The following is a 25,428-nucleotide window of genomic DNA, read 5'->3' on the forward strand; positions in this document are numbered from 1 at the left end:
GACATGGGGATGAAAGCTATTATGGTTTTAAAACTTTTATTGCCAACATTCCCATATGCTACAAAATGGGAAGGTGGCGCAGTGAAAAGCCCTTATCTTCAGTAAAATTCAGAAGAAAAATTAAGAGGAACTAAAAAATTTCCCTGCCATTCTCCATGAAACTGTGGAAGAAGTATTTTTAAATATTTTAGTCTCTAAGCTTTAGGAAGACATTTTTTAAAAAATGAGGAAACATTAACAAAGTTAAGATTTTATGTCCTAAAATAAGTGTTAGACCACTACTTAAAACTTTCTTAATAAAAGAGATTATAACTTTTTAAAAATATGGACATTATGGAGTCAGTCTACTGAAATGTAAGGTTCATCTTTGTGAAGGTCAAGTCTACCTCCCATATGCCTCTGTCCATAACAACTCTCGTTTTTTGAGCACTTACTTTGTACCAGGCACTGTGCTGAGTGATGCACATACCCCATTTTATCCCCCAAACTGCCCTGTGAATTAAATACCATTACTTTCCTAACTTTATGAATGTGGAGACCGATGACTTAAGAGACAGAGTTAATGCCTGAGGTCACATATCGCCTAAGTGGCAGCGATTCTGGGATCAAAGTCTCCACAAGGGGTCTAGAGAAAGTGTGGGGGTGCACGTACATGCATGCATGTGTGTGTGCATGTGCATATGTTTCCTGATTTTCCCCAATCTGGTTCCATGCTTCTGGGTTATAAAGGAAATTACAATCAAATGAAGGTTACTACCAAGAGGCTGAACTGAACAGATAATGCCACTCCAAAGTGCACATTACTATCCACAGCCACAACAGGCATTTTACCACGTGCATAGTGCACTGGGAGCTCTTCTCAGAAGACTCCAGATATCAGAGAGAGGGGCCTGAGGAAAAGACAGGGGAGGGCAGGGTTCTGCCTGTTATGATGTAGTCCTCAAGATGAGCTCCCAACTTAAGGGTCGTTCTAACTCAGTTTGTCCTTTCTAACTAAAAACCAAACTTCAAGTATCAACACTAATAATTTGTATTTTAATCTCACTGAGACTTAAATCAGAATGACTCCGATGTTCACTGCAGGACAAAATTTTAAGCATAAACTTATTGTTCTAATGCAACACTCAGAGCAATATGATAAAAGGTACCAACTATGCACATATTTTATTACAGTCAGATTCTGAAAGAGTAACACAGATTAAAAGACTTACCTTTTCTTTAAATACTGCTTCATTCCATGTCTGAAGCATTGAAATGGAGTCATTCATCATTTTTTCTTTGTATATATTTATTTTTTCTTTTTCAATTACAACAGCATTACTAGTCAGAAGGAAGCACTTGCTACCTCTCGCTCTTCCTCTGCCTATCAGAAAACAAATATTTGGTGCCTTTGACTTAAAACCCTGGTAAATCTGAGAATAAGTCAACAAAAGGGTATTCTTAAAATTCAAATTTGGTTCACTGAACTCCACTTTCACAGGAAAGGTGAGCTGTTAGAGCATGGGCTCCAATGCAGGTATATACCTGAATATTAAACTACATGTTAAACTAAGAGCCCACACTAGACTGGCTTCCTTGGGGTCCCCATGGTGCAGGGTGATTAGAAGCCATGTTATCAGAGACACTGCCTTGAAGACAATCCAATATGAACCCACAGGATGACATTGTGAGCAAGCACTCTAAGACAAATAACACATCCTCCCTCAAAGCCTTCAGGGAAATGGGAAAATAGATATGTTCACAGTCATCAGAATATGGATGGCAATAATAAGTGCTATAAGAAAGATCACTGTAAAGGACTATGTGCATTCCAAAAACTATTGCCAGCTGGGGGAATTAGAGACAGGTGATACGGAATCAGGGGAAGAGGTTAAGAGGTAAAATGAAGATTATCAGTAGCAGTACATGAGCACTTTCTTCAACAACGAGACAATGATGAAGTCAGGCTGGCAGAAGTGGATAATGAATAAAGGCGAAGAACGGGAAATAGGTCGGAAAGATAAATTGGTCCCGGATTTTGACCTTTTTAACATCATGTAAATTGGGACCTATTAGAGTTCCTATGCAGGGGAGTAATATGCCCAAAGCTGTTTTTCAGGAAGTAAAGTGGCCGCTGTTGTTATGGAAATTGAAAAAAGAAAGAGAGGCTACTTAGGAGATCACCTAGTTGAGGTAAGACAGAAAAATCCCATGGAGTTTTTCTTCTAGAATACAGGGATCCATCAGTACCACAAGCACCACCATGAGAGGTCCACATGTTGGCTATACATATACAGTCCAAGTGGGAATTCTGTTTCCATAAATGTCAGTCAATGTAGGTCAATTAAACAGTACTCATTGTGCACAAGAATCAAAATGGGATATATATTAGTGGGCAAAATTGTACTCCCCAATCCTGATCAAGTAAGTCACTGTTAGGGCCAATGATATCAAAGTCCACTGTGCCAAACAAGGGTCAGTAAAAGAGACCAGAAGCACAATGACTGGTCGAACGTAAGTTTGTAATTGACAGACACACTCACAAATCAGACAAGCTGGCAGTCACTTAGTAATGGCATCAAAGCTCTTCTTACCTCTAGTTTGGATCATTTTGATGACATTGCCCACATACTCATACAGGATGACCAAATTGCACTCAGCAATGTCAATGCCTTCATCAGCAACTGAAGTCGCGATCAGAATCTTTTTATCTCCATTAGTTCTGAATGCATCCAATGCACACTTCTGTGCTGGGAGTGTCATCCCTGCATCAGAGTCAAAGGGCATTTTAGAAGTCACCAAAAGAGGGAACTTTACCCTTGAAAAATAGCCATTAATGATGGAATGCTCACTACATGGTCAAATACTAAAGTAAGTGCTTTATATCCATGATGTCAAAACAACCCTAGGCACTAGGGCCTATTCTTATCCTTGTTTTAGAGGACATAATGGTGGTGTTTAACAATTTGGACTCTGCCACAAGACTGCCTGAGTTCAAATCCTAGCTGGGGGACTAACTAGCTGTGTGAGATAACAGTCATGTTATCTCAAAACAAATACTGATTTTTTTGGGGGGGGGGGGGGAATTATCAACAACTAATCATAATGCCTTTGAATGTGTCCAGGACTTTACAGCTGAAAAAACAGTTTCACAACTACTTATTCACTGGAACTTCACAAAGCCCTTTTTGGTTGATGTGGAAAGTGTTCTAACTCCCCTTTACAGATGAAGACCTTAAGACTTTGGAAGTCTGATAAACTGACAGCCTAGTTAGTGGCAGAACCAGGCCTGAATTTAAGTCTGAGACCCTAAGAGTGTGCAGTTCTCAGTCATGGATATACTATGAAGAAAAAGAATTTCAATGGTCTCCACCTCTGAGTTAATAGAATTCATAAAAGTTGGCAGCCAAAATCTGCAGATATATTTTAAGGCCAAAACGTTCACCCATTTCTTCCTCAAACATTTACTCAGCAATTATAGTTTGTCAGCTAAAAATATAATGGTTAAAAGGTCCATTTTTACCTATAAGGATCTCATAGAAGAAGAATATAAATAGGAAGCTATAATTCAATGTGATGAGCAGTGAAATGGAGGCAGAGTGGATCTAAGGGATGGGAAGGAGAGACACCTCAACTTGTCTTAGGAGGTTGGGGAAGGCCACTTGGATAAGCACAATGACTGGTACAGAGTACCATTTCCAAACAAATGTGGATGGACGGATGATGGATAGATAGATGATGGATGGATAAATGAATAAACAAGAAAATATTTTGAGTGCCTATTTGTGAAGAAATAACAAAGTTTGAAAATCAACTCATGTAGGAGTCAAATTGCAGAGAACTTTAAATTCCAAGTGCCATAATTTGGCATTGGACTTCATTTGGTAAGCTAAATTTTCAAAATCTGCATTTACTTTTCAGATTCATGAAGTTTAAACTTTGTATAAGTGCAAGAGTGATGAGTGAGGACTGACAGGATGGGGACTGCTTATTATAAACAAAACTAAACAGGAGGAAGGAAGTGAAGACCAGTCCCTGCTGGTCACTGAGGGGTGGGGAGCACAGCTGCAAGAATGTCACGTGGGGGCTGGTCACACTAGATCTTCTTGGATAATAACAGAGGCATCCTTTCATGCTTTAACCACCCTAGCTAGATATCAGGATTGTCTGCTTGAGCTTTTTCTTTTTCTTTTTTTTTAAGTTTATTTAATTATTTTGAGAGAGAGCAAAGAAGTGAGCAGGGGAGGGTCAGAGAGAGGAAGAGAGAATCCCAAGCAGTATCCACGCTGTCAGCACAGAGCTCGACTCGGGGCTCAAACTCACGCAATGTGAGATCATGACCTGAGCCGAAATCAAGAGTCAGACGCTCAACTGGCTGAGCTACCCAGGTGCCCCTGACCTTTTTTTTTTTTTATTGTAAAATATATAATACACATAAAAGCATCAATAGTTTAAAAAACAATAAAATAAAAACAGAACATTTCTATTTCCAGCTGATCTTAATCTACTGGTTGAGAATTGGAGAAAAAGAGTAACATGCTCAAACAATATTATAAAAAACAACTGGTTTTTCCCACCGGATATATGGGAAGAAGCAATGTCTACAAGTTTTTGGCATGTGAGCATTGTGATGGCTTTCTGATGTGTCAACTTGGCTAGGCTGAACTATAGTACCTAGTAACAGATCTAGGTGTTTTTGTAAGGGGAATTAGCAGATGTAATTAAAGTCCCTAATCAGGGGTGCCTGGGTGGCTCAGTCAGTTAAGTGTCTGACTTCGGCTCAGGTCATGATCTCGCAGTCTGTGAGTTCGAGCCCCACGTCGGGCTCTGTGCTGACAGCTCAGAGCCTGGACCCTGCTTCGGATTCTGTGTCTCCTTCTCTCTCTGCTCCTCCCCTGCTCTTGCTCTGTCTCTCTCTCTCTCAAAAAATAAATAAACATTAAAAAAAAAAAGTTCCTAATCACTTGACATTTAAGTTGTGAAAGACGTTTCATCCTTGGTTGGCCTGACCCACAATCAGCCCTTTGAAAGAGGACTTCGGCATCAGTCCCTGAGCTCAGAGACTCGAAACAGTTCATGCCTGTGGAGGTCAGGCCTGCTCCTGACCACCTGCTCTATGGATTTCAGACTTCCTTTGCCAGTCCAACTATGTATGCTAACTCCCAAATGCCTATGAACATATGTGTTTCACACATAAACAACACATATATGTATATATGTATGTGTGTACAACCTCCTACTGGTTTTACTTCTCCAGACTGATATAAGTATTAGAAAAGAATTTGAATATATTATAAATATTCTTATATATATAGTATACTAACTCTAATTCATTATATATAAGTACCTGTGTTCTGATTTGTTTTGCCCCGTCCAGTCAATATGCCAGGTTTTAGAAAGCTGAGTTCAGAATTTTCTTCAATCCATTTCTTCAAAGCCTGAAAATCAAAAGCAATTATCAGTTGGACACTATTTGTATAAAATCTGTATTAATACTGAAATACTGCAAGAAGAAAAAAAAAAAACCTTTAAGTTAGTGAACAGTTTTCTGACAAACCTGAGAATAAATGCTTTTTGGCACTGAATTCTATGCAATAATTAACTGTAGTGGTTAAGACCTTTGTGATCTGACACAAAATATACACAAAAAAATATCTCTAAGATATTTTTTCAATGAAGAAAAGCAATGCTCAGAATAGTGAATGTGTAGAACTAATAGTGAATTTAGCAAGATCTCAGGACATAAGATCAATATACAGAAGTCAGTTGTATTTCTGTTCACCAGCAACAAGCAACTAAGTACAATACAACAGCATTAAAAAACTGACACTTAGGTGTAAGTCTAACAAAACACATGCAGAATCTATATGTGAAAACAATGAAACAGTGATAAAAGAAACCAAAGATGTGGTAGGTAGCCCGTCAGATGGTTCCCAATGATCTCTAGCCCTGGTCTTCAGATCCTTGTGTAATCCCCTCGAGTATGAACTGAACTCACTGACGTGCTTCTAATGAATAAAAACATGGCAGACATGATCACTTCCAAGTTGATCTTATAAAATGATTACGACTTCCACATTAGGCTCACTCTCTCAGTCTCTCTCCGATCACTCACTCTAGAGGAGGCCTGCTGTCATTCTCGGAGGCAACCCTGTGAAAAGGCCCACATGAGTGAGCTCAGAAGCACAGATTCTGAGGCCCGCTGGTAGCCATGTAGGCTAAGGTTGGAAGTTGAGCCTCTCAAGTAAAGCCTTAAGATGACTACAGCCTTGGGAGAGCCTAAGCCGGAAACATCCAGTTGAGTGGTTTCTAGACTCCTGATCCATAGGTATTATAAGATAATAGATGTTTGTTACTACCAGTCACTAAGTTTTGAGGTAATTTTTTATCAGCAATAATACAGATACTAATACAGAAGCCCTATATAAACGAAGAAAGAGAGATAATATGGTCATGGATTCGAAGACTCCATATTTTTAAGATGTTACTTCTCCCCAATTTTATCTGTTGATTCAATGCAATCCCATTCAAAATTCCAGCAGATTTTTTCATACATGTGAATGAGCTTATTCTAAAATATAAATGGAAAAGCAAAGGAAGATAGCTAAAACAATTCCAAAAAAAGGAAAAAAGTTGGAGGACTCACACTATATAAAGCTAATCAAGACAGTATGGGATGGGTTAAAGGATAGATGGATATAGATGAATGGAACAGAATCAAGAATCCAGAATAGACCTATATAAATACAGTCAACTGATTTTTTTTTAAGTTACAAAGGCAATTCAATGGAAAAAGGACGATCTTTCAACATATAGAGCTGCAATAATTAGCTATCCACATAAAAAAAGAAAAAAAGCATCTCAACCCATAACTCAAAATAGATTGTAGACCTAAATGTAAAATGCAGAACTATAAACCTTCGAGAAGATAACAAAGAAAATCTTTGTGATCTTGGGTAAACAAAGAGTTCTTATGTACAATACCAAAAGCACAAGCCACAAAAAGAAAAAATTGATAAACTAGGCTTTGTAAAAAGTTAAAAGTTTCAATCTATGAAAGATACTGTTAAGAGAATTAAAAGACCAAAAGAAAATATATACAAATCACATTTCTCACAGAGGACTTTTTTGTCAGAATATACTTTAAAAACTTTCACTCAACAATAATATGTTAACAACCCAATCAGATCCTATTTTAAAATGGGCAAAAGATGTGCAGAGACACTTCACCAAAGAAGATATATGGATGTCTAATCAGTGTATGGAGAAACGTTCAACTGCATTAGTTGAGATGCAAATATAGTAAAATGAACATTTACTCTAGGAAGATACCACTACATGCCCAGAGCATGGTTATGGTTTTTTAAATTGACCAAAAATTTTTAAAAAATATGAAGTCCTTGCTCTACAGGTACCAAGACTTACTAGAAACTATTGGTCAAAACAGTGAGGTATTAATATAAGGATAAACAAAGAGATAATCAGAACAGAATAGCCCAGAAACAGCCCACACATATACAGGTGCCTGATTACAGAGCAGTGAGGAAAGGACAATCTTTTCAATAAAATGGTGCTAGGTCGATGTGTAATCCACAAGAAGAAAGAAGCTTACATCCACAAGTGCTCTGGTTTTCACAAAGAGGATGGTTCTACTCTCTGGGTTTAAGTGGTACTCCTCTTGCAAGATGAAGCAGAGATCTTTGAGTTTTGGGTTCTCATTGCTGGGATCCATAGAAACGCTTTCCAGTTTCTGCAGCTTTTCTGCAAAAGGGGAACATTCTATAAATGGCTTACAAATTCTAGAATTTAGAACACACTGTGACCATTAGCTAGAGTTCAAGTAGTTAATCTCTCAATCCTTGACCAGAATTTTAAGAGCAATAACCACTGCTTTAATGTAACATTAAATGTAGCAATAAATGCATATTTATTTTTGCCCCAGAGAGCTGGTTGCCCAATGTTTAGCAGCACACAACTGAGCTACACATATGTATACTAAATACTTTCCTATAAGCCAAAATAAGAGAGAGGGAGAAGGACTTACTTTTCATTTAAAATTTTCCTATATTTTTCTAAATATGAGAGCAGTAGGATTATGGGCGATTTTGGTTTTCTTCTGTATAGAAGTACATACAAATTATAGTATGCTGATTACCACTGAACACTTTTTTTAATTTTTAAACCTTTGTAAAATTACTAAAAGTTAAACCAAAAAAAAATGCTACTACCTATTATAATTTCTATGGGATGTATACTTCGCAAATCCTATTTTACTTCTTTTTTTTTTAAACTTTTTTTTAATGTTTATTTATTTTTGAGACAGAGAGAGACAGAGCATGAATGGGGGAGGGTCAGAGAGAGGGAGACACAGAATCTGAAGCAGGCTCCAGGCTCTGAGCTGTCAGCACAGAGCCCGACACGGGGCTCGAACTCACGGACCGTGAGATCATGACCTGAGCCGAAGTCAGACGCTTGACCGACTGAGCCACCCAGGCGCCCCCTATTTTACTTCTTAACAAGAAGAACTAATGTTAAGCAACGGATTTTTTTCCTTAAGTACCACATTTCACTGATGATTCATAGTCCTATCTACATAAGATCTTCTTGATCAACTCCCTGAGCATCACTGCACACTAAATATAATGCAACGTAAGTATGCTGCCACTGGAGTCACCAGGTTCCAACGGCTTCCTCCTCTAGAAACACCACCCACCTTCGAATCTCCGAGTGAGATCTTGCTCAATCTCATCAAATCCTGCCGCTCGGACGTTGGTGAAGAAGTCTTTCAAGTAATCCAGAGCATCTTTCATTCGCGCATGCTCATTGATAATGAGGGCATCATTATATTTCTGTTGAAAATGAAAACTGGGTTTCAGTGTGTCTCCAATGCCTAATGCATTCACTGTACTAAAATTCAATTAGCTGTACTTAGCGTGAGTAGGGGAGGGGCAAAATAAACTTTTCTCAAATCTATTCCAACTTAGTTTTTTAAGATGAATGGCTCCAATGGAACTGCAATAAAACCTTTGAACCAAATATTGTTTTAAAATCTGAATTAGCTAGAATCATACATTAATTAGGATCATTTTGAATTTAGAATTCCACCTTGGAAGAGAGAGAGGAAATTACAAGAAAAATCCATGTCAAAGATTAAAGAACAAGAGCAAATCAATTTCCACATCAACTTGCCTCATGATTCAGACATTCGACTTAATCTCTTCATACATCCAAAGCCATCACTGAATTGCAACTGCACCTGTTCAGAATGATGGTGCTGACCACCTACACCAAATATTCAACTAAATTCATTAAATTCCAAAAATGCATACAGACTGAGTGCATTTTTAAATACTTTCAATGGCATGATGAGCAGAGGTGATGGTTGTTTCTCAACTTCTTGGTTAACCAGTAAGCAACCAAAGACTCTGGATTTCTGAGCCTGTGGCTTTGCCAAAGGTAAGAAAACATATGCTCAAGATAAGGTAGCAGGAGTCACCTAATGAACTTTCAAGATGACTGTCACCAATCACATATCTACAATAATGGTCATCATCCCCCAATTTCTTTCAATCATGTCAATCATAGCAATGCTAGAGGCATGGCATAGAATCCCAGCCTTTGTTTCCATCCTGTTTCTACTAGTGTTAAGTTTCAGTAGGCAGAGAAGATGCTAAATGGGGTAACTTTAAAGTTTGCTTCATAGGAACCTTTTGGAAAGTTCCTAAGTGAGCTCTTGAAACAGGGTGAAAAGTTGATGTTCTCTCAGCTACCAGAGCAAAGCTCCCAGTTAGGTGCTAAAACTAAAATACACTTTTGCAAAGAAGCCACATACCCGCAAATGGGAAGTGTACAAAAACAGTGCTTTACAAATCCTGCTCTCTTCATCTTTGTCAGGCAACTGAAACACCGTGCATGCTTTCTGAACAGTAACGATCCATTGTTCATATTTCTGCGTTCCAAATTCCCTATTTTGAATTTGAGATATACCTTCTGGAAGAAGAAAAAGGTTTTCATTATGCCATATGATCAGCCATTTAAAGTTCTAAGCATGCCTCACCCTCTAATTTTCTTTTTTTTTATTAAAAATGTATTTTAAGTTTTTTATTTTTTTTTTATTTTTTTTTTTTTTTAAATTTTTTTTCAACGTTTTTTATTTATTTTTGGGACAGAGAGAGACAGAGAATGAATGGGGGAGGGGCAGAGAGAGAGGGAGACACAGAATCGGAAACAGGCTCCAGGCTCCGAGCCATCAGCCCAGAGCCTGACGCGGGGCTCGAACTCACGGACCGTGAGATCGTGACCTGGCTGAAGTCGGACGCTTAACCGACTGCGCCACCCAGGCGCCCCTATTTTAAGTTTTTTAAAAAGTTTATTTATTTTTGAGAGAGAGAGAGCATGAGTAGGGGAGGGGCAGAGAGCGAGGGACACACAGAATCTGAAGCAGGCTCCAGGCTATGAGCTGTCAGCACAGAGCCCTACACAGGGCTTGAACTCACGAACCACGAGATTATGACCTGAGCCAAAGTTGGACACTTAACCAACTGAGCCACCCAGGTGCCCCCCCACCTAATTTTTTTCTTACTCTCTGTAAACAGAATATTCCTCCTGAAATAGTTTTCAGCAGCAGTATATCTGTGTTTGCATATGATTGCTTACTGAATACTCTCTGCACCAAGAAATCAAAGTACTCCTTATTTCATTTTCACAAATCTGTAAGGTAGAGGTTACATTTTACAGGTGAGGAAACCAAAGCTCAGAAAAGCAAAGTAGTTTATCCAAAGTGACACAGCTAGTACATGGGGGAGTGCAGGAATGCAAATCCTGGTGTGTCTGATACCCAAATCTTACCAGCTTTGTGAGCTAACAACCAAAGCAGCCCAGAAGTAAAACAATGGACATGAAGATATCTAACTTTGCTTTTAAAAATGAAGTAGTGAATAAAAATAACAGGTCTCATGAGCTTCATCAGGAGGATATTTAAAAGCAGGAGAGAAAGAACTCAACACAGTCTATTCTGCCTTGCTGTAAACTGAAGCCATCTGATCTCCACAGCATCACTCACAGGGCTGAGCAAAGAGCTTGTCATGGATGCTTCTGTATGTGTGCATCTCCTAAGCTATGCCTCATCTCAGTTGCTTGGTCTAAGCATTGAGCATATGCTGTGGTCCAGGCTCTGTGCAGGGTCCTGGGGGTAAAAGCATGTAGAAGACCGAAGCCTGATCTCAAGCGGCTCAGTCTGTGAGTTATTCTGGGATTGAATCTCCAGGTCTCCCTGTTAAGAGCACAGTATAATAAAACTCACAGGCAAGAGCTATATTTCTGGGTTAAATTGCTCCTCTCACCCTTTCATGTTTAACAGGAGGAACAAAGGAGGCTACTCAGACAAGTAGCACTGACATGCTTCTTTCCCAGCCCCAACTATAAACAAGGTGGCCAGATGAATTAACAAGTATTTCTTGAACACGGGTGGGTGTGAAAATGAGTTAAGCAATGGGGAAATGAACTGCTGATAGGATATGGACTGGGGAAAAGGTGGAGGTAGAGAATTAGAGGTGGGAGGAATAAGAAGGTAGAAATCCATGTCTCTCTAACCTTCTGCTACTTCCCCAGTTTAATCACATCATAGTGTTCCTGGATAATGTGACAGCCTCTTAACTCGTCTCCCTACTTCTTGCTTTGTTCCCTCCAATCCACTGCCCACTCAGCAGCTAGAGTGGGTTCGCAAAACTGCAGATGAGACACTATGCTACCCCAATGCTTAAAAGGCTTTAGGGGATTTCTCTGGCCAGATCCTACCCGGCTCCCAGGATCCTCTGTGATCTAGTCTCTGACTACTTCTAATTCTTTTTTTTTTTTTTTTTTAATTTTTAAAAATATTTATTTATTTTTGAGATAGACAGAGTGTGAGCAGGGGAGGGGCAGAGACAGAGGGAGACAGAATCTGAAGCAGGGCCCAGGCTCTGAGCTGTCAGCACAGAACCTGACACGGGACTCGAACTCACAAACTGTGAGACCATGAGCTGAGCTGAGGTCAGACACTTAACCGACTGAGCCACCCAGGCACCCCTGCCTGTTTCTGATTCTTATCTCCAGCAGTTGACAAGACTAATGGAAATCCACATACTTAGTCCACTTTCCTGGCTGTTGCACACACTGTTTCCTCTGCCTGAAACACACCTTACCACCACCACCCACCTACCCCTATCCTGTTGTTTTATTATTACTTATCTAATTTTGGCCTTACACATTACACTGGAAATACCACAAGGGTAGGAGCTGTATCTCAGGGTCCATGCTATATTCCCATCACCTGGCATATGGCCTAGGACCAGGTGAATGATGAGTGAATGAGCGTGTTCGAGGAACTGCTAAATCAAAGGATTCAAGTATGGAAGGAGTGTCAGATAAAACTGGAAAGATAAGTAGAACCAGAGTGTGCAGGCAGGGATCAAACTGGCAGGTCAGAGGCTTAGAGGGCTTTGCTTGTAAGGCAGAGAGATTCAAGCAGGATACTGACACGATCAAACTGGTATTTCAGAAAGACCAACCAGGTAATGGCGGGTTGAATGGAGAAATGAGTAGGGGTGGGTAAGCCAGCCAGCCAGCTGTGAGATTAAGTCCTAAAGCAAGCTGTGAAAGAAAAAGAGAAGAGAAAAAAAAGTAAAGTAAGTGTGAAAAAGGTGAACTCACAAATTCAGCATCTCCAGAGCTGCTCCTAGTGGTGGAAGCAGCACTACCCACCGGTGTACCTACAAGTGCACAAGCCAGAAGCCCAGTGGAAGTCACCCCCACTCCCATCCGAAGCCAGCTGGCCATGAAATCTGAATACTTCCTGTTTGCAGGGCTCTGCACAAGCCTCCTCCCTCTACCAACCTGTCTTGACTGCCTCTGTTTGGCCCTCTTTGTTCACTGGTATCCTTATCACCTCATCCATCAGTTTAAAATCTTCAGGTGCTTTGCACTGCTTTTAGGAGAAAGTCAAACTCAGTCCTACCAAGTCTTTCCCTGTCTGGCCCCTGCCTCTTTCTACTCACTTCTTTCTACTACTCATGTATTACGAGCACCATGAGATGCTTGCAGTTCCTGAAACATTCTCTTCCTTCAATGCCTGACACCTTTTCAATCTCACTTGTCTCTTTCTTAACTTGGCCTCAAGCTTCAAGATTGTCTCAGGCATCATCCCATCCCAGAGAGCTTTCCCTGCAGCCCACTCTAGGCCAAAGTTCCCAACGTGCTCCCACGGCACCCAGTGTGTACCTCTGCCCTGCTGTGTGGAAGCCCCCTGCATCTGATTCTCATTATTTGACTGTGAATTCCCCAAGGTTGGGACTATGTCTTTAACCTTGTTATTCCCATTAGCTAGCACAATGAATATCTGGTGAATGAATGAAAGAACAAAAGAGAAGAAGAGAACTTGGGTGACTTCGTGAGAAAGTCTCAGAAGAACAAAGAATCAAAGGTCACCTCCTGTTTCAATCTGATCCATCAGGGAAATGGTGGTTTCATATAAATAGGGAATTTATATTTTCATATAAGTAGGAAGAACAGAAAGCTAATTGCAGAGATTAAGAAAGTCATGAATTGATTGAAATATGGTATTTTTCAGGTATGTAAGTCAACACAGATTTACTTTGGATTAAAAAAAAACGAGACTAAAGAAGGAATTTTAAGGTTCCTCAATAACCTATAATCAAGAAGGCTAACCTCTTGATATAGTCTTGACACTGTCTGAACTGAAGAGAATGCAAAAAGACACTAGGGAATAATACATGGCTATTCCTAAGTGGAGAGAACGCAAAATGAGATTTATCTCACCGAGAGTTATGGTACCGATTTCGTCAAAGATACTCTTTGCCAGACTCTCTGTTTCCCTCATCAGTTGAGAGATGATGCATTTAAATCTGTCAGTGGTCCGTGATTCCACTTTCCTGAAAACTAGAGCCATCAGAGTAAAGTGAGTATTTTTCAGGAAGAACACATCATACTTCAAAGTAGGCATCTGCACACCTTTCTCTGCCTCTGTTATTTCTTCTGTAAGACCTAAGGCCCCAAGCTCACAGGCAGGTAGTCTAAATCATATATCAAATCTTCAGAAACCTTGCAATAGCTCCCTAATGCTTAATGCACAGATTCTAACATCTTCATTTTTCATGGTCTGGGTCTAATCTGACTTCTCACTCTGGTTTTCTTATTACTCAACTCTACTTTGACAAGGCTGGTATCAATCTTATCTCTGCAAATACAACACTTTTTCAGTCTCTTTTCTTTGATCTTCTCCTTTCTCACCCAACCCTCAGAAGTGTTCACATTGTTCCTAAAATTCATTATTGCATTGTTTCAGCACAAACTTATTCCCTGCCTACCATATGCCATGTTCTGGTGATAAACAGTTGAAAGGAACACACTCTGTGGTCCAGAGAGGTCTGTGTTCTTAGGGGAGAAATATGTGTAGCCAAATAACCACAGTAAAGTGCTATAACAATAACTATGTGCAAGGTATCATGGAGCACAAGAAAAAGAATCTCTAATCCTTCCAAAGGAGGAAATGTTGTCGGGTAAATAGGGGAAGAGGAAAGGAGAAAGCACACGATGCACATGAGGAGCCCAGAGGAATGTGACAAGGTTGGGCTTATGGGAGGGGGAGGAGATGAAGCACAGAGGGCAGAGGGACTGGATTTTAAAGAAATTTGTACTTGATACTAAAAAGTTTAGATTAGGTGCCTTCCCTAAAATCCTTACAGGCAGCTCCCAGAAGGGAACTTAACTGCCCCTCTCTGGCTATCTCATGTCTGTTTGTTCTGCCTTATACAGTCATACACTATCCCCAAAGCAAAGAGAAAGGTATATATGTCTCCACTTCCTCTCTTCCTTGTTGGGTCAGTATAGCATTGTAATTTAATAAACATTTGCTACTCAAATCTTTTTTAAAAAATCAAATACTGATCTGCTGAGGAAAAATACAATGAATTCAGATTAATTTCCTTTCAACCCAAATCATCACATCCATACTCAAATAATAAATGACCACACAGTCTCCTCCTCAGACATGCAACACAGGGAAGGGCTGAGCCCAGCTCTTAGCCATTTACATGCTGTGATTTTAATTTTTAAAACAAAATTTTTTTAACGTTTATTCATTTTTTGATAGAGAGAGACAGAGCGTGAATGGGGCAGGGGCAGAGAGGGAGGGAGACACAGAATTAAAAGCAAGCTCCAGGCTCTGAGCTGTCAGCACAGAGCCTGATGCGGGGCTCGAACTCACAGACTGTGAGATCATGACCTAAGCTGAAGTTGGATGCTTAACCAACTGAGCCACCCAGGCGCCCCTACATGCTGTGATTTTTCTCATCACGCCTCATTGTTAGTATCTTTATAAGAACTTTATCAAAAACACAAAACCAAAAAAAAAAAAGAATTTTATCAAACTGAAGAATAAGAATGTTTGTTTTAGGACAGTCCCCTCCTGAGGTTTGTCCACTGCCTGGGGATACAGCTCAGCTAAGGAGACAGCTGTGAAATGTAATTATTTCCCAAGTTTGGGGTGAAATATTTTCCACTAAACGGAAAAGGTAAAAACTCAGTATTCATCCAAATGGCTCTGAACTAAGAAACGCGGAGGGTAACAAAGTCCTAAAGGGCACGCTATGGGATTCCACTTACACTTTTGGGGCTTATAAACAATTTCTTCCAGTTCCTCCAAGTTGTCTTTGACTGTTGCTATCACTGATGTGTCAAGAGAAGCACACAGTCTGCAGATATATTCCACGGCTTCTGCTGTGCTTTTGGCATCCCCAATGCCAACCGAGGCAGTCAGCCCAATGACCTGTGAGGAGCATTGCAAATCATCAGATGCCTGGGAAACTGCATGCCATTTCCACAATCCTGCATACAACTCTTTCCTGTTAAAGTCAGGTTTTATTTTTTGTTTTGTTTTGTTTTTACTAATTTCCCATAAAGAGCAAGAACAGTATTTATTTTTTCTGATATTTTCCATGACATTGCAAATGGAAAGGTCCCCATTAGGCAAAGCACTGAATAAATGCAAAAGTCGGAACTCATCCGATGAACATGAATCAGCAAAGAAACCAAGAGTGGAAACCCTTTCAAGGAAGGACTTCTCTTCTCTACTCTTGTGTCCCCCATAATGTGTAGAACAACATACTGAAAGGAAAGGGACTAAAATCAGACACAATTCCATTCTAAACTCAACCATGTCACACTGGCTGCATGTCCCTGAACAACGCAGGGACACATGTCAGCTGTCTCTAAAAGTTGGGAAACAACAGCTATTTAAAATGGTAGTTGTGTGAATTCAGTAACAAGATTTATAAAAAATTTAGCTTAATGGTCACCTAACAATTTAAGTTCTACTTGAATAGCCACTCAGTAAATACTGAATAACTGACTCATTAGCAAGAAATCTAGTTAACCACCAATTTTTTTCTAGAAGAAGCTTTAAGAAATGTGATTGCTGGGGGCACCTAGATGGCTCAGTCGGTTGGGTATCTGACTGGGGTTCAGGTCATGATCTCACTGCTGTTGAGTTCAAGCCCCGCATCGGGCTCTGTGCTGACAGCTCAGAGCCTGGAGCCTGCTTCAGATTCTATGTCTGTCTGTCTGTCTGTCTCTCACTCTCTGTCTCTCTCTCCCCCTCTCTCTCGACCCCTCCCCTGGTCTCTCTCTCAAAAGTGAATAAACATTAAACAATAAATTTTAAAAAATGTGATTGCTACTGAATTTTGTCTATGGGTACATGCTGAATTTCTCTTAACCTGTGCTTCCTAAAGAGGTAGTTATTAGGGCTAGAGAACTTTATATGATGTGACACTAGTATACCATGCTATAAATTCATGGTTTCCAACCTTATCTGGATCCTCAGTGTAACCAAGCAATTCCCATTTCAAATCCTTTCCATGCACCCCGAGCTCCCTCCTCCATTCCCATCTTGATTATTCCCAGCAAATAATCTCTCTGCCTCTCCTACATTTAAGAGAAAAGAGAGATTAAATGCCAGGGATTCCCCACCTTTCCTGTCCCCATCTATGAACTACTCTCTGTCTTGACTCCTTTCACACCCTCACCTCTGATGACACCAAAAATGGTGTCCCATCTACCCTCCTGGACTAATGCATATATCTGCCTACTTACCCCATACCCTCTGGTCTCCCCTGACATCCTGTTCTATAAATCATTCCCTCTATCCCCATTCTGCCTCACCTACTGCTATTTACTACTTCACATTCTATACTCAAACAATATTGAAGAGTTTCACAATTCTTGACTCTCGGGCACACCATGCTCTCTCATACCTCTGTGCCTTTGGACACATAGCAGACTTTCCTGAAGACCATCAAGCTATCTAATTTGTACCTTCTTGTTAGCTTTTGCCTAACTTCTTTTGGGTGTTGCCTTACTTTCACAGCACATGAGTTTTCACTCCTGTTCTGACTACAGCTTGTACCCATCTCCACAGTGTGCCATCGCCATACATTATGACATAATTTTTACATGTTTGGCTCCCCATGAAATTAAACTGTTTGAGAGCAAGGACTATGTCTTTTTATATTTGTATCCCCAGTGCCTAGCACAATGGATAACACAGGGCGGGGGGGGGGCGCTGAGGCATGTTTGTTAAGTGAATAAATGAACCAATCAAACAATCAAAATTAATCAATGGGCTATACAATCTGGACTTAGCACCTGAAAAGAACATCCTTAATTTGGTCATAAGAGTAAGTAAATAGGATTTAGCAAGGTTATAGCTCTTCTGAGGAATCCATCTGAATCTGGAGATACCTGAGGCAGTGGGTCTGAAGATCCTCCAAGTTTCTGATCTAGATAATTAAACATGATCATATTATAAGGATGGTGTTTACCAGTATTGTGACATTCATCAAATATCATCAAAGTAAAGACAGAGAGTGATGGAATAGTCCCATTTTTAAGACTATTCACAAGAATCTGTGGAGTTAAAATGATGATGTCATTGTTCTCAACAATCTGTTTCACTGAGACATTCTCAGACGTTGCTCCAGAAACACCTGCAACTTTGTACCTGGGAAATGACAGAAATTCCCTATTACCAACCACAATGTGAATGAGGAACCACAAAGATATAAAACACTAGAGCAGAGCATCAACTGATTAAGCTCTCCTAATTCCAAAAGGAATCTGGAGACAAGTGCTTAGCACAGAGCCTTACACATAGTAAATGATCAACAAATGCAAGCTAGTTATAATTGTTGCTAGCATGTATTAATTCTTTCAAGTCATTAAGAAAGAAAATACTACTTAAAGAGTAATGTTAAATAAGCTATGAAATCATTAAAAAATTAAATGTGCCATTTAAATGTAAAATTTATCTCAGGTCATTTACTCACTCTGTAAGAGCTAGCCAAAGGAGTTTAGGATTTCAAGTGTACCTAACAAAATGGACTTGAATCCATGAAAAATGAATTGTATATAGATTATATAAAGGCTCAATCTACTATCAATTTTTGAATCATGGCTTTCCAAAAACAAAACAAAGCTAAAAACACACCAGTTACATGAAACTAGAGGAGAAAAACAAGACCAACTGTTATACCTACCCAAGTCTTTCAAAATAGTTTGAGAACACAGATTTCTGCTGTTCATACACTGGGAGTTGAACAGCAAAAAAGACAACCTTCCCCTTTTGTCCTTGCGGAAATTTTTTCAGATGATGCTCACATATAAGAAGTGAAACAAAGGTTTTTCCACAACCTTTTAACATAAAAAGAAAAAGAAAATGTGTAACTAATAGTATACTAAAATATTTCTGTAGAAAGGTAATTACTGTTGGCTCCCCTCAAACCACTGCACTGATTGGTAAACTGAGAATGTGGATGGGTTAACTGCAGCAGAATTTACACCAGGACATGAAAATATCAAGTTACTTCCTAGGTAACATGCAAATAAATAGTCAAGGCATAAAGCAAGCTAAAAAGGGGGGCATTTTTTTTTTCTTCTTCAAGTTCCTTAAAATACCTGGAGACCCCATTACTGGGACAGTCTTCTCAAAAGACATATGGAGCAAGGAAAATATTGACACTTGCCCATTTTGTCCCAGTATTCAATAAATGAAAAAAAAAAGGAAGCAAACACAGAAACAAACCACGTAAGCAGTGGCAATCAACTTACCAGTAGGAGCACATATTATTGTGTTTTTTCCTTCCTTAGCAGGCAAAGCAAGCTCTAGTTGGTAATTTCTTGGCTTCACTGGGGTGTAAATATGAGAGACTTCTGTAACACAAAAGGAACAAAATTTCCAAATAGTTACTGCTCTGAGGAATCAAAGAAATAGCTATCTATCATCAAATAGACAGGAATTATGACTTTGCAAGAAGGGTCTCATTTGAGAAAATTTAGAATCCTTGCCTCTTGCTAACCATTCTAGCTTCTCCATTGATGTGAAGTACAGAATCCTCTATCAATGACAAAGTGCCAATGGCGAGAGTTTTGTTTTGTTTTTTTCTTTAAAGCCACAAAGATTTCTTTCTTAAACAATCTCAAAATCTAGTAAGGAGAAAACTAAAGCAAGAATGGCCTAATTCAGAGCAAGCAGATGGCCACTGGTTAAAGGAAATGCTATATGGAACAAAACAACAAATCCCTCCAAGGTCTCTGAAAAGCAACAAACTGTAAACATTTAATTCCCAAAGCAATTTCATACTGATGAGCAATCATGCTTTATTATTCTGCAGGCTTTCACATAGTATCTTCTCTCAACAGAACAAGAAGTTCCAAGGAATAACCAGAGGCTTTTTCTCACTAACAGATAAGCATATAGAATGTTACTGCCAGAAAAGATCTTAGAAATTATCTATTGACTCCAACCTATTTTAAAGAAAATGAAGATTTCTAAAAGGCTAAGGACCTTTACATACCAGAAAAATTTAAAGCAACTTACATTTGTTGATTTTATTCAGAAATGACAAAAAAAAACTGGTATCGCTTGGTTGCAAAAGTAATCTGTAAATTTTCTTCTTACAGTAGCGTTAGCCCCAAATCACACTTTTCTTCTAACACTAGTCAATATTAATCAGAATTTCTTCCCTGGGGTGCCTGGGTGGTTCAGTCGGTTAAGCGTCCAACTTCACTTCAGGTCATGATCTCCCAGTTTGTGAGTTCGAGCCCCACATCAGGCTCACTGCTGTCAGTGGAGAGCCGGCTTCGGATCCTCTGTCCCCCTCTCTCTGCCCCTCCCCATCTTGCACTCTCCCAAAAATGAAAATTAAAAAAAAAAAAAAAAAAAAAAGACTATGGCTTTTGGCACTGGAAGACATGTCCCTACACCAAATACCTAAAGAACACCATTATGGAAAAGAACAATGCTGGGTACCTGAAGATGGACATGAATTCTGACTAAGATTCTGGCATTCAGATTCTTCCTTGTAGAAAATCTGTATGTCAGAAGTTTCCATTTCATCATCCTCAAGAACTTTCACGTCAATATTCTTTGCACCTGTATGAGACCAAAAAACACCTCAGAATCTTCATCTGATCTGATTATTGTCTTGACAGCACAAGTCCTACAAAGAGGTCATAATAGTAAAATTTTCAACTTCTGTTAAGATTTTGCACAACCACTTGCTTCACCTTCTAAAACAATTAAAAGAATCTTTTAGAGTTTGATGTCTCAATTTGGAGTCTGAACTCCAAAGTCATTTAGGACTTTATTATTCAAAGTGTAGAACATGGGCCAGCAACTTCCAGAGCTTGTTGGGAATGCAGGCTCTCGAGTCCCTACTAAATCAGAATGTGCACTTTAACAAAATCCCCGGAAGATTCTCATGCACACTAGAGAAGCAACATTTAGCAAGTATTTATGTCTTCCATTCTTGACCTAACCCAAGAAATCAGATGTGTATTTATATAGACATTTTCCAGAACAACTTGTGATTTAAAGAAACCTAGGAAAAGCGAAGACCAGACACTCAGATGGTTTAGAAAACTCAGACTTTGAAACAATGCTCTGAGAAGATGTTAGCTTCAGGAAACCAAATGATGGTTTCATCACAACACAGATATTTCATCACAACACACTGTTTTCTTCAGTCCTGTTCTGGCTTAGTTCCTGATGGCTCCCAGGCAAGACAACCAGGCTATGTGTATTATGATTCTTACTCTGAAAAGGGGGCAAGTCTTGGCGTTCAAACCTTTCATTCTTATAATTTTAAAGCTATTTCTCTGATAATTTAAACCCAGAGAGTGAGTTCAGACTCTGCCTTCCCCAAATCCTTTGGACCAGATGGGCTAATTCTGGATGAGAGCAGTTTGCCCTGGTCCATTTTAGGGGTTAGACACAACCAAATTACTTCTGCAGGGAAGTAGCCACTTACCTCCCAGAACTCAACTCACTGCTGCTCTCTCTCTCTCTCTCTCTCTCTCTTGAGATGTAGCCATGGGTCTCTGAAGGGCAAAATGCCTCTGACAGTGAGTGAGAAATGTAGGAATGAAAGAGGCCCTAAGTAGAACCACGAGAAAGATGGAGCATGTTTTCAGATCCTCCTACCCTTCAGAGCTCTTCCCTGGAATATCCTACCTTTGTCCACAGTCCACAGTTCACTGAATTTGCTCTCTTCTTTGTCCAAAGCAAGTTTCAAAGTTTTGGGCCAGTTTTCCTTGTCCGATCTGAGAAAGCATTCAACCATTTTCTCTGCACCTGCCATCAGCCCCTTGTTGGAACAAACCTAAGCAAGACAACTGAAGTTAATCAATCATTTCAAAAGTTTTCCTTTTATGGAAAGGAAATCTGAAGAAACATCAATTCAAGCACTAATTTAAAAACCATTGTATAATATGGTTCAGTAGGTCTGATTCATGACCATTTTTGCCCCATCCAACATAGTGCCTTTTAAGACACCCTTTCCTTTGTCCTTGTCTTTACACGTGGCATCACTAGGTCAAGCCAGGTGTTCTCACCTCCTTGGAGACCTTGTATCTATCAGCAGCAGCAATGTTAGGAAACAATCCATTTGACAACCATTCAAAATAAGGGTACACTAGCATAAAGAGATATTTGGAAGAATATAACAGAATATTAACAAATGGTTTTTTCAGGGTAATGGGACCTATATGATTTTTATTATTAATTGTTACTAAAATGTATTGAGCATCTATGATTATGTGCTAGGCATATATAAGCATATATATATATATAATATGTATATATATAATATATATAATATAAATATATATAAATATATACAATTATAATATAAATGTATATACAATATAAATATATATAAATATATAATATATAATATAAATATATATACAATATATAATATATATATAATAAAAAATATTTTACAAAATATAAAATATATATATATAATCTCATTTAATCCTTATAAAAGTATCATGCTAATAAGATACTATCATTATTTCCATTTTATACATAAAAAAAGAGGTTTAGAGAAAATAAGCAACTTGCCTAAGATCACACCACAAGTAGATGGTTGAACTAGGATTCTAACAAAATTTGTGTCCAAAGCCTGAACACTTAACCACTAGACTCTATAGGTTTTCTTTTTATTTGCTAAACTGTTCAAATTTAAAGTTGCATAAAATATTATTCGCAAAAATAATAATTTTAACTGAATAGGACAAACCTGAAAAACCTGTGACATTAAAAATTATTCAGTTCACGGGGCGCCTGGGTGGCTCAGTCGGTTGGGCGTCCGACTTCGGCTCAGGTCACGATCTCACGGTCCGTGAGTTCGAGCCCCGCGTCGGGCTCTGGGCTGATGGCTCAGAGCCTGGAGCCTGCTTCCCATTCTGTGTCTCCCTCTCTCTCTGCCCCTCCCCCGTTCATGCTGTGTCTCTCTCTGTCTCAAAAATAAATAAAACGTTAAAAAAAAATTTAAAAAAAAAAAAAAATTATTCAGTTCACCACTAAAAATACTATTTTAGGTAATTATGCCTTAGAATTGAGGACTTTTGTGGATTTCAGTGATCTTTCTTGGGTCTAAATCAGTGGAGAAAACAGAATACATTTCCCATGTTCAAATTACTTCCCCAAAATTCAGTATTTAATATTAAATTAATTCGAATTAATTAATTATATTAAATATAGTAATTAAATTACCTGCATAATTTCTTCACATTCCTGACTAATTAAACATTTAGATACTTCAGGAAGGATATCTTTTGGATTAACTGTAGTTTTAAATTCTGGTTGTAAACGCTTTAACAGTGACCTATACTCCTCCAACCTTTCAATGGTTTGGAAATCCCAACTTTCAATGGCTTCATAAAGTCCAGAATAACCTGAAAAGAAGAAAATAGGGGCTTTTATGAAACCAACTAAAAGATATTTGAAGATTAACATCATACAATCATGTTTGAATGTACAATGAGAGAACCCAAAAGGTATCTGTGAACCACCTGAATAATTAATGATCTTTCAAAAAGAAAACTCAATATTCATTTTAGGCACCCAACATTTTAGGTCCTCCAACATTTATTATCTCTTAGGAGAAAGTGCTAAGGATAATGTGAAGTCTCACATTTGGTCTTAGTATAAAATCTCCCTTCCACAGTGTGCCGCGGATCTCACCTACAACCTCTGTATCTTCTAAGGAGTCAAAACATCATACAATCATTATCTTCCCAGTGCAAAGTAGCAAAGTGGGCAAAAAGAAACATAAGTCTTAATTCCTGCCCCTAAGGAACTTAACCTTCTACATTACTCCAAGAAAAGAAAACATTAAGTATAAAGGGAAATTTGAGGGAGGAAAAACATCTCCAACTGTAGTAACCTAGGAATGCTTCAATCTAAGGTTCTCAAACAGAATCACCAGGCCTCACACTCTAAAGCCCACATTCTATTTGGAAGAACCTTGCAACAAAATGAACACTTGGGAACCCACTATCCAATTTAACAACTAGAGTTTCCTAAGACTTTTGTGGGGGTGTACTTCTTTTTACCCCTCCCTTCCCCTCCCTGCAAAGAGACTACCATCCTGTATTTGATGTAACACTCCCTTCATTTTTTTTGAATAGTTGCCTAGCATACGTTTAACTCCTTAATGTATGTTTAGTTTGGCTTGTTTGGAACTTCATAATTATATCCTACTAAATGTAATTTTCACTGCTTTTTAAAAAGTTTAATATTACATTTCTAAGCTTCACCTGTGTTGTCATGTGTAGCTGTGTTCATACATTTTCACTGAGGTATAATGGGCCAAGTGTCAATATTGTAGAATTTATTTATCTATTTTCTTCCTGAAAGACATTGGGGTTGCTTCCAGTTTTGGTTGGTTGGTTGGTTGGTTTTGTTATTACAAGTGTTCTACCACCATTCTTATATGTGTATTCTGGAATCTATGTGTGAGTTTTTCTAGGGCACATACTTAAGAGTGAAACTCTTGGATAGAGGGATACAAGAGAGTTGACCCATACAAGATGATGCCAAATTGTTTTTCAAAATATTTGTATTAATTTATACTCTGTATAGGGACATTTAAGATTTCCCATGATTAAATATCCTCTCCAAGTCTTAACTTTGTTGGACTTCCTAAATTTTGCTATCTAGTAGTTAATAAAATGCTATCCTAATTCACAATTCCCTAATTGCTATTGGGCTGAGAATCTTTTTTTTTTTTTTTTAATTTTTTTTTTAACGTTTATTTATTTTTGAGACAGAGAGAGACACAGCATGAACGGGGGAGGGGCAGAGAGAGAGGGAAACACAGAATCGGAAGTAGGCTCCAGGCTCTGAGCCATCAGCCCAGAGCCCGACGCGGGGCTCGAACTCGCGGAGCGCGAGATTGTGACCTGAACCGAAGTCGGACGCTCAACCGACTGAGCCACCCAGGCGCCCTGAGAATCTTTTATGTTTATTAACCTTTTCTACTTCCTATTCTTTGTAATGTTGGTTCACACTTTTGCCCTGTGGATGTTTTCTTTCTTTTTACAATTTTAAAGCCTTTTTAACACATTCTAGATATTAATCTAGAATCTATTAATCTCATCTATTAATCCTCTCCAGTTTGTGATTTGTTTTTTCACTTTCTTTAGTGTTGTGATAAAGAGATGTTTTTAATTTAATGTAATCAGATTTGTCAATTTGTCTTTTATGGATAATGCTTTAATGTATCGTTTCATAAATCCTGCTATACCCCAAGGTCATAAATTATTATTCTATATTCTTTTCTACAATTGTTAAATTTTTGCCTTTTGGAATTAAGTCTTTAATTCTGGTGAATTCATTTTGTGTGTATGTGCGAATGGAATGAGCTAAGGAATACAAATTTGTTTTACATGGGTATGTAAGTTAGGGTTTATTTGGTTTTTAACATCATTCTGTCTATAATGGCACACTGCAATTTATTAAAAGTCCCTCCATTCCTAATGGTCCTCCCTTTCAAGTGGTCTCAAATATATCAGGTTTTCATAAATATAGGAATTTAATTGAAGGCT

At 38.7% G+C, this 25,428-nt stretch overlaps 1 protein-coding gene across 4 annotated transcripts in view; it reads right to left on the reverse strand.

Annotated features, from left to right (window-relative positions):
* The window catches only part of RIGI (RNA sensor RIG-I), a 45,523-nt gene that overhangs the window by 9,405 nt on the left and 10,690 nt on the right, over nucleotides 1-25,428 (reverse strand). For 3 of the 4 annotated variants that reach the window (XR_009603018.3, XM_060609535.3, XM_060609532.3), the window contains 14 exons: nucleotides 23,093-23,274; nucleotides 21,545-21,692; nucleotides 20,342-20,464; nucleotides 19,141-19,242; nucleotides 18,570-18,723; nucleotides 17,776-18,034; nucleotides 15,640-15,802; nucleotides 13,795-13,914; nucleotides 9,812-9,969; nucleotides 8,693-8,828; nucleotides 7,592-7,740; nucleotides 5,327-5,417; nucleotides 2,574-2,744; nucleotides 1,212-1,363 (listed from right to left, as the gene is read on the reverse strand). Coding sequence is in view for 3 of the 4 variants with exons in the window: in XM_060609535.3 (XP_060465518.2) it covers nucleotides 1,212-1,363; nucleotides 2,574-2,744; nucleotides 5,327-5,417; nucleotides 7,592-7,740; nucleotides 8,693-8,828; nucleotides 9,812-9,969; nucleotides 13,795-13,914; nucleotides 15,640-15,802; nucleotides 17,776-18,034; nucleotides 18,570-18,723; nucleotides 19,141-19,242; nucleotides 20,342-20,464; nucleotides 21,545-21,692; nucleotides 23,093-23,274 (2,108 nt within the window). In the remaining variant the exon portion in view is untranslated. The remainder of the gene's footprint in view (nucleotides 1-1,211; nucleotides 1,364-2,573; nucleotides 2,745-5,326; nucleotides 5,418-7,591; nucleotides 7,741-8,692; nucleotides 8,829-9,811; nucleotides 9,970-13,794; nucleotides 13,915-15,639; nucleotides 15,803-17,775; nucleotides 18,035-18,569; nucleotides 18,724-19,140; nucleotides 19,243-20,341; nucleotides 20,465-21,544; nucleotides 21,693-23,092; nucleotides 23,275-25,428) is intronic. The other variant, XM_060609533.3, reaches the window with a different exon arrangement.

Source organism: Panthera onca, chromosome D4 (genome assembly GCF_046562875.1).
Source record: "Panthera onca isolate mPanOnc1 chromosome D4, mPanOnc1 haplotype 2, whole genome shotgun sequence".
Taxonomy (NCBI): domain Eukaryota; kingdom Metazoa; phylum Chordata; class Mammalia; order Carnivora; family Felidae; genus Panthera; species Panthera onca.